The sequence below is a fragment of the Aplidium turbinatum genome, chromosome 7 (genome assembly GCF_918807975.1).
Source record: "Aplidium turbinatum chromosome 7, kaAplTurb1.1, whole genome shotgun sequence".
NCBI lineage: Eukaryota > Metazoa > Chordata > Ascidiacea > Aplousobranchia > Polyclinidae > Aplidium > Aplidium turbinatum.
Genome location: NC_137478.1, coordinates 6,565,202 through 6,574,877, shown reverse-complemented (window position 1 = coordinate 6,574,877; position 9,676 = coordinate 6,565,202). Strand labels below are relative to the sequence as shown.

The following is a 9,676-nucleotide window of genomic DNA, read 5'->3' as shown; positions in this document are numbered from 1 at the left end:
ACATATTTTTGGCTTGTTTTACCAGAGATTAGATATGTATGTTAAGCACAATTTATGCAATAATAATGTAAAATATGTGAGACTTTCCAACTGCGTCCTGGAGGTAATCTCATCATACAGTCGTTAGGTTTTTTTGTAAAGCAGGATGTTTCACCAAAAGCCATATTTTACTTGCAAAACTAAACTTGGCAAAAAACAAACGAATTAAAATTTAAATTGACACATCAAATGAACAGCTTACAACATTGAATTCACAAAAAATCCTTGATATTTTAAATGGAACATGCAATTGCACCAAACGATATTACCTCCAGGGTGCAGTTGAAAAGTCTTACATATTACATTCTTATTGTGTAAACTGTGCTCAACATACATACCTAATCTCCAGTTAAACAAGCCAAACATATTTCTAGGTGCAAATATTACTTATTTTACTTACTTCTGGTAATGGGAAGATGACAGGTTTATCATAGCTATGATTGCAACAATTCAGACTCTTAGAAATTTCCTCAAATAGCAACATATTTGGCCGTGTTCTAGTAGGTCGTGCATGCACACTTTGCTGCCATGGACATTTTTCAAGTGCACCGCATATTCAGAATTTTTTTGTAATTTTGAATGATAAATTTACTTTTTCTTTGAAGCGTTAACGAAAATCAGTGCAATAATATTGGCCTTATATTTAAGCACAAGTCCTCTTCCAGAGAAAACTAGAGTTTTTTTTCGTTGTGTTGAAAAATGTTTACGTCAGAAGTCTCAGAGCAGTGATGTTCACGTCAAAAGCTCATTTGATGATGTGATGAGCATTCAACGAACTCTTACAGAATTTTCAACTTTTCATGTTGCAATTGGGCTTCCACTTATGTCAACTGAGTCATCAAGAGTTTTGGCTCGTTCGATGTTAAAATCTGGGTTTACAGGTCTGACATTTGGCCATGCCAACTGTGAAGCACGGTTTGTGCCAATTTAAAATTTTATGGCATCTTTTTGTTAAATCATGTGATACGATTTGCGTTTCAGATTAGTTTTTCAGATTAATTGCGTTTTCAGATTTAACTCTTATCTTTGTGGAAAGAAAAGAGCCAACAAAACCAGCAGGTGCCAGGGGTAGGACATGAACTGACTGGTAAAGCGGCGGTCGATTACCCAAGTGGCAAGAATACGGTGCGATACTGATGAGCCCAGCCTCATGGGCGAAACACGTGTCCATCGCTGTCTATTCGATGCTACAATCGGCTGCCTTGACAATCGGCTGCTTAATTTTTGGAATGTTGAAATTAAACATTTTGAACATTTTTCTTCTTGCTTACTGCAACAAGTTTCAGAATACTTCCGATACCGAAACTTCATTTAAAAAGTGAAGTAGGCAGCCAAACCAATTATGCTCCACTCAAGAGTAAACTTCCAGAAAATGACAAAACGTTTTGAGCAGATCAAATATTATCCAAGTCTTGGCCTCATTATGTCTGCCATCACTACTTGATTCTTCTGCTTATAAGCTCAATCAAGCCAATAAATACAAGCAAAATCTATTCCATTCCATTGTTTATGAACTTGTATTAAATGCATTGCGTATTAGATTGCTTGATATTTATTGTAGGCACATTGTAAGATTAGATTATACTATATTAAAAAAATAATGATATTGTATTCCTTGGTGATTGTTGGACTTTTCATTGTTTTTTTACAAAACCATGTTTCCTGCGAAGTTATCACCAACTTGTCAGGTCTTGATACTCCCACCAACTTCAAGCAATATTCTGGATATATCAACGTTGATCCTGAAAATGACACTCGCTTGTTTTATTGGTTTGTTGAATCTCAATCTGATCCTTCCAATGACCCATTGGTTTTGTGGCTCAATGGAGGTCCCGGATGTTCATCGTTAGGAGGTTTCCTTGGAGAGTTGGGCCCATTTTATGTGAAACCCAACATGACATTGGGCATCAATGGATATAGCTGGAACAAGATTGCAAATATGATTTTCCTTGAAGCTCCTGCTGGTGTTGGATTTTCAAAAACAAACAAAGCAATTCAATATAATGATGAGAGAACAGCAAGTGATTCTGTGAAATTCCTGCTGAAGTTTTTTGAAATGTAAGTATAACATTCATGCATTTTATTGTACTGTGCAAGATGTCTGCTTAGCTTCATATTATTGTGACTTATGCTATAGCTTTATTTAGTTGACTAAATTTTTCTATTCCTGCCTTGCATAAGTGAAGTTTGATACTAAAGCCATGTTAGTGAATGACATTACATAAACTTATTTTACTAAAAGGTATCCTCACTTGAAATCCAATGATTTCTGGATGACTGGAGAATCATATGCTGGCCACTACATTCCCACATTAGCTGCTAAGATAATCAAGCACAATCATCAAGTTTCATCAAAAGATGATGCAATCAATCTGAAAGGATTGATGATAGGTTGGTTGAACAATACTTTTACTCAAGCATGTCGAACCTAACGTGTTAAAGCTAGAAGCTTCGTGTTGTGTTGAAATGTGTAACTGAATTCTTTGGTCCTGCCATTTGTAAAAAGGATGCGATCCCTTTGCTTGATTAAAAATTGCAAACAAGGTTCAATGTATTATGTTTGCTGATCACTCATCCGCAATGTATTTTTAGGTAACCCTGCTACCATCGGAAGCATTGATTTTGGAGCTAGATATGATGTCATATTTGACCATCAACTGATATCGTTATCCACTTACAATGCAATCAAAGAATATTGTAATTTGACTTTCGGGGTGTCCCCTCCACATCGCAAACCAGATCCTGTGAAATGTTTAGCTTATCAAAAAAAATCCTTTGATGAGATGGGTCCTATCAACTTGTATGACATATATGCCGACGTGTGCTCATCCGATCGAAAGTACAGTTATTCAAATGGTGAAGCTTTGCTAAAGTATTTGGCGTCTTCCAATGCTGAAGCTTCTACTGATGCAAGAATTGCTTTGTCGAAGATAGAAATCAATTCTCCTTATTACCCTTGCTACGGAAACCATATTCAAACGTATTTGAATGATCCTGCTGTACAGGTAAGGCCTGTTTGTTTTCCATTGAATCCTAACGCTTTGAAGAGTGCTATTTGAAACTTTAAAATCAAAGTATGTCGAACATTACTTTTACTGCGAGTTCAGTTTTTATAGTTTTATCTATATGGAGTAAGATGGAGTAAATGGAGTAAGATGGTATGGACATGTGATAAGGAGGGAGGAAGGAAGTTTTCTTAGAAAGGCACTAGATCTAAAGGTGGATGGGAAGAGGAAACGCGGTCGTCCAAGAAGAACGTGGAAACAACAAGTGAAGGATGAGTTTAAAAAAGTCGGACTGAAGGAGGAAGATGCAAGGGACAGGGTGAAATGGAGAAAAGGGATTAAGACAATTGCTGCGCGGAAACAATCGGCCACCCCCACTAGTGGGGAACAAACCGACGATGGATTATGATGATGATCTATGCCAATTGGTAGAAAATTCTTTTTTCGTTTATATATAATTGATAGATTGTGAGACTGTTTAATTGTTTATCCTCAGACTGAAAAAAATTCTTTGAGAGCTTAGTCCTGGCAGTTTCGCATACATGTAGACACGTAGAGGCTTTGAACCACTGACACTGGCCCAGTCACCGAGATTGACTGAGTGAAGTTTCAGCTTGTTGAAGTGATGTTGTCTGCGAGTTTATATCGACTTCGCATACACTTCGAAGGTCAAGACATCATGACCAAATGTTGTATTCACAATGCCTCGTTTTGAAACTAATATGAAGCAATAATCTTATTGTTATAAAACTGATTTTTAAAATGTTGTTTTATTTCTTAACAGTAGTTTCAATAAAACCTTTAATAGAAGTTTAGCTTTCGGTAGATTTTATTCATTTACTTAGGTTTTGTTAGCGCATCAATTGCTCAGTAATAGTCTGGGTTAAAATGGGACACCTTTTTACCTCCCAATGTACAGGTGTTAAACCGGTCGGCATTACAAGACTACTAGCCAGCAGCCCTTCCTTGGTTTTGGCATAAGTTTGTATATTATATGATAGGCAATAGTTGTTGATAATGATAATGGATCACTTGATCACTTTTTAGAAAGGTCAATTTGTTGTTGATTTTTATGCATGAAAAACTCTACCACCGATGCAGACTGCAGAGACAAATGAGGAATAGCCTACACTCTCTATCTAAGATAAAATGACTGTTTACTTTCAATCCCATTTTCTAGAAATCTATTCATGTTGAACCAACCAAGTGGACAGACTGCAGTAAAACTTTTCATTATGATTCTAAGGATATATTCGTTTCCATGCTACCAATTTATGAAAAGACAATTTTCCCTCAGAAGCTGAAAATCCTGTTGTATTCTGGTGACGTTGATACTGTGGTGAGCCCTACAGGTAGCAAGTATGGCTTTTGGACTATTTTGTTACTATTTTTCTTACAATACATGCTGTTATTTTTCTCTTGGTACATTGCCAGTACTACAAAGCGGAAACCTGAGGTTATAGTTAATAAATGTTAGGAATATTACATTACCGGATTCAAAACTCTGCTTTTGCGGCTACATTAGACGGGTCAATTTGACAATGCTTTGCTACAAGCTTGCTTTCAACAAAAATCCTTAAACTACTCAAAAACCAACTTCTCTACTTTTGTATAACCCATAAAAATTACGTTATTTTGTAAATTAGAAAAATAATGACGTAGCCCTTGCATGGCGGGCAAAAGCCGATGTAGGTTCGCATCCCCATGATCTAACATTCCTAGGACATAGATAGTACATTTTTAGTCGCAATAAACTACAAAAGCAAGTGACAAAGCGATGTGTATTGGTAAAACGTTCTGTTTCTCGCAATAACAATCACAGGAACAGTTGTTGTTTGCGGAGTTTGTTTTTTTGTTTTTTGGTCGGTAATTATAATAATAATAATAATGTTAGTTTTTATATAGCGCTGTATCCATCGCAGAATGCGTTGCTCCTCAGCGCTTTACAAAGCAGCTGACAGCTTACAAAGCAGACAGTGTCAATGCAGCCGTATAGAGGCGCAACTGAGTACATTATCACCCGAATCCACTCCATTACTCAGTGCCAAGCAGAAATTAGATTCAGTACCATTTTTAAAAAGTCTTTGGTATGACCCGACAAGGTATCGAACCCATGCCTACCGATTCAGAGGCGGGCGCACTAACCACTAAGCCACCGAGCCGGTCAAGAAGTTTACTAGTTTAACGTATTATTTTTAGTGATTCGACTTTGAAGGCGATAGACTGTTTACTGTAGAGAAGTAAATCTATCTAATTTTAAAAGAGAATAGAAAAATTAAAAAAATATTTTGTTTCAAATTGCATTTACTGAGAAAGCCGCACCTGTGTGGCGATAAGTTTGAACAAAATTGAAGTCACTGGTTTGACATGTACTGTACATGTTACTTTGTTTTATTCTAACTGTACAGTGTAAACATTTATAAAGCGTTGTGTATCAAACCACAGATCCATGATTTAAAATAGTTGCACTGAATATTTTGTAGCAAATCTTCTACTTAGGATCATCATCAGCATTATTGTACTGCCAACATGTCTTGAGATAATTGCAGTGGATAATCGTAATTGATTTTAGTACATTCATAAGAACTGATGACAAACCTTTGATCGTAATTGTATAATTCATTTGAATTGTTTGATTATTATTTTTGACATTAAAAAAAAAACAATTTTTCTATGAGTTACTTTAATCGTATTTTAGACTCACGTAAAAGTAAATACATTTCTGTAGTTACAAGACGTGTAACCGAGTCTTTTGCATCACTCATTGTTGTGGACTATCAGAAGATACTTCTTTCTTTTGCTGGTTTATTGTATTGTTGTTTGGTTGGCTTTGTCGTGTTTTCTTATTGAATATGTGGTGCATTGTTTTGAATGGAAATCTTCTTTCTCGGCGTGTAGCAGCAGAATTTTTGATTAGCCAACAAATGTACTGATTGATATTTGTCAACGCTCAGTTTTTCGGCAGGTACTCGTCGATGTCTGGACATTCTCAACTTGAAGCTCATCGAACCTTGGCATTATTGGATGGATTCAAAGGGCCAAGTAAGTTTGTTTCTTTGCAATTTTTATTCATACCATCGAAGCCACAATTCAAGTTTTGTATAGAGACTTAGCATTTAAACAGAATTTCAAAATGTCTTTTCAATCGTTGCCAAAGGATGTGAAAGATATGTTGTTGAAGCAATGTGGTCACAGACGTTGTTAACACCGGGTTTTGAAGTTCTTAGTGCAAAATAAATTACAAAAGCTACGAAGAACGTAAATTATTATATTTCTTTTGCTTCTTGAGTCAACTATATGGACATAACGTAAGTTTAAAGCTAGGTATAAAGAGCTGGGCTGTAATTTGCAAAGAGGCAAGAAAACCTATTTTTCTTCTTCTGTTCGTTTGTAGCGACTAGCACGTTCTACAATGTAGACTTCATGACTTATAAAGTTAGTATACAAGTTACAACAAGTGAACTTTTTATCAAAGCTTTAATTTCTAAAAATGATTGTTTTGCCCAGATGTTGTAGCCTAATCGCTTGGCTATGCAGATCACCGATGTAAAACAAATACTTTGTAGGATCTTTATCTGTGCTTGCATTTTTTTCTTGATGTAGGTCGGTGGCTACACTGAAGTCTATGATCATCTCACTTTCACCACTGTGAGGAATGCTGGACATCAAGTTCCAAGTTTTCAGCCTGGAAGAGCTTATGACTTGTTTTCCAGGTTCCTTAATGGTGCAAAGTAGAAAACCTAATTTTATGAAACCGGGACAGTTTTATGATGACATTACACAAAGAGTGGCTAGAAACAATCACAATATGTCCAAGTTTCCGTGGTAGTAGTATGTAGTGGTGTTGGTGTCAACATTTTCTAACCTGCTAATCGCAATATTTTTCTTTTGAAGTCACAATGTACCGCACTGCACCGCTTTACTTCAGCTAAGAATTCAAACTGCTCCGCTTTATTGCACAGCAGCAATTGCGAAGGTTCAACCATAATTTAATTACCAAAGGTGAAAGGAGAACTATAATGCGAGATTTAAGTACTTAGCGAATATGTTGTTTATCAAGTTAACAAAAACATGTAGGTTACTCAGATTCAAACTAGGCCTACCGTAAGTAAGATCACCGGCTCAAGATCTACTCCCCAAATTCTAGTGTAGATATCATGGATGAACCAACATCCAGATTGTCATTTTGTAAACGTAACTTCTAAATGGCTCTAAACACTGGGTGTAGCTTCCCTAGTTTATTTAGTGATGTCGACGATAGTTCTGAGGTTATTCCCGTGTAAAGGAGGTATATGATGATACACATGCAATAGGCTACTCAATTCAATTACACTGTTTTATTATTTCAATACCTCTTAAAGTAAATTACTCTTTTACTACATTATGTAGGTTTCCGACTATATCGTGTTTCTTGTCCTTTATTTTTGAAGTGTTTTATACAGTTAATTTATACACTTCGGCAAATTCAAAGCACTCAAAATTTCTTATAACATTTATAAAATTTTATATTTTAACGGTGCCTTTTATTGTACCACATTCAAGAGGTAAGGTTCGTACACGTAATTTTGTGTAATGTTTGTCACTGGCGCTATTATTCTATCTTACATATGATATTATTGCTGCATTAAATTTACATATTCTTTTGTAGCTTATAACTAGCTTAGCTTACAATATGTTTTTTTGTTTGTTATATCAGCTACCGACTATAATGAAGAGCTTTTTAATAAATTTGTTTTTTTTATACTTACACCCCTCATAGAGCAGTATCAGAATAAAAGTAGCATGTGGCACGCCATAAAAATATAAACCCTTCCTATGTAACTAAAAACGGTCAGGTTTGGTAACCAGTGAAGTGAATTTACAATAGAGGTTTTGCCGCAGTAAGGGCGGCTTCTTCAGCGTTCTTACTCAATGAAAATATTTGAATATTCTATTTGAATAAAAATAATTAATCACCTAATCATTCTATTTGAATATAAATACAGCAAAAAGCTGCAAGGTTCTATTAATTATCATTAAATTTCACTGGTTATCAACAGGACTGCTTTTATTCACTGAATTAGCGTTTATTAATTTGTCGTTTTGGTGAATAGTTAAATTGTAACAAACACTGTATTATATCATAGCAAATGACAAATCTGTGTTCGGTATTAACACATGAGATTTACTGTAGTCTATCTTGTTTCATTTTCTACAGCTTACAACAATTTCTTTCTTTTTTACCATGTTTTGTGGTTCTACCCCAAGAGTGTGTCTTTATTAAGTTTTTCATCTTGCAAATATGCAGATGTTGCATTAAGAATTACAGTATCTGTACTAGCATATACTCTATCGTATTCCGCGTCTTATATGTTTTCTTCAAAAGTGTTTAATGTTTGCATTCTTGTGGCCACGTTTTTGCAATCACAGTACACTGGTTATTATAATATGAATTTCGGTCAGATTCCTTTCTTATTCAGACTGTGTGTACTACGTCCCCAACCCCAGCGAGCAAACTCTGTCTTGTTTACATTACAACGTCGAATCAATGTGAAACAAATAGATTGACTTGATGGGTCTGTTCTGATGGGTCTGATGAGACAAAATGATCATGGTACTGGCATTTGGTTTCCATTTGAAAGTGATACGAAATACTGATGTTCGCTTTTGCAGCGATTTTGTCATTGCCTGGATTTTCTTATGCAAAGTTTCATACTTTTATATTCTCTACGACTGGACAATGTAGAATAACCGGAAACACTGAATATTAACTGCCAAGTAATCAGCTGAACACTAACCCTTCCACGTACAAAAATAAAGCAAAAATTCAACACTAAGGATTAGCACCAATCGACCATTGCATTGCATTGAGAATTTTTACTACGCCGTTTTGAAGGAGTCCCGCTTACTACAATGATTTTTATTCCTATGAAGTGGTGCATTGAAATACTGTATTATTTCAACCTGTTTCAAAATAAAACGTCGTGCTGAGGTTACCACTAGAACCAACACTGTTGCTTTAAAAGTGCTCACACTGAATATTGACTGCCATTTTTTGTTTACGCTTCTTTTTTAATTGTATGCAACTAATCTCGAATTATCAAGACGATGGCAATATTTAAACTGGCATAATATTTATTACGGATAACACTGGTTATTCCCGGAGCATCATTATTGAACAACAAAGCAACGTGATATGTTGCATTATCATTTTTTGTTCTTTGTCTGAAAATTCTGAATTAACAGCTTTTTATGCAAGAAAATAATTACTCGGAGCGATTACGTGTTGTGATGTTATTGTATTGTTGCTGGTTGTGTAGTCTAGTTCTGTCAAGCCAACATCACGTTTTACTAAAACTGTTTTCTTCATACAACTTCGGAATACTTATACACTAAATAAGCCCTTTCTCTGCTGCCAAACTTTTCATCGAAAACCATTCTCGAGCAAAACTGCCATTTCACAACATACAATATTTATCGAAATGTTCAGTTATTTAGAAAGCATACTATACAATTCTTAGAAACATCGACATGAAAGTTCCGTCTGTCTATTTTGGCTTGGATGGTTGAGGTACAAATTATTTGTTATTAGGTGCCATGTTTCATTTTGTAAAAAATCCATATTTGCCACCAACTGCTTTTTATTTCAGCTT

General features: G+C 35.4%; 1 protein-coding gene across 2 annotated transcripts; it reads left to right on the top strand.

Annotated features, from left to right (window-relative positions):
* The first annotated feature begins 19 nt into the window (after positions 1-19).
* On the top strand, positions 20-9,673 carry LOC145774468 (uncharacterized). Of its 2 annotated transcripts, none has more exons than XM_082585724.1 (6): positions 20-2,097; positions 2,282-2,430; positions 2,632-3,044; positions 4,291-4,396; positions 6,010-6,086; positions 6,648-9,673. In XM_082585724.1, the coding sequence occupies exons 1-6, from the start codon at positions 1,640-1,642 to the stop codon at positions 6,777-6,779; spliced, it is 1,335 nt and encodes a 444-aa protein (XP_082441850.1). In that variant the 5' UTR covers positions 20-1,639; the 3' UTR covers positions 6,780-9,673. The 2 variants fall into 2 exon arrangements, with proteins under 2 accessions (XP_082441850.1, XP_082441849.1); XM_082585723.1 differs by having other exon boundaries at positions 4,225-4,396.
* Positions 9,674-9,676: the final 3 nt, after the last annotated feature.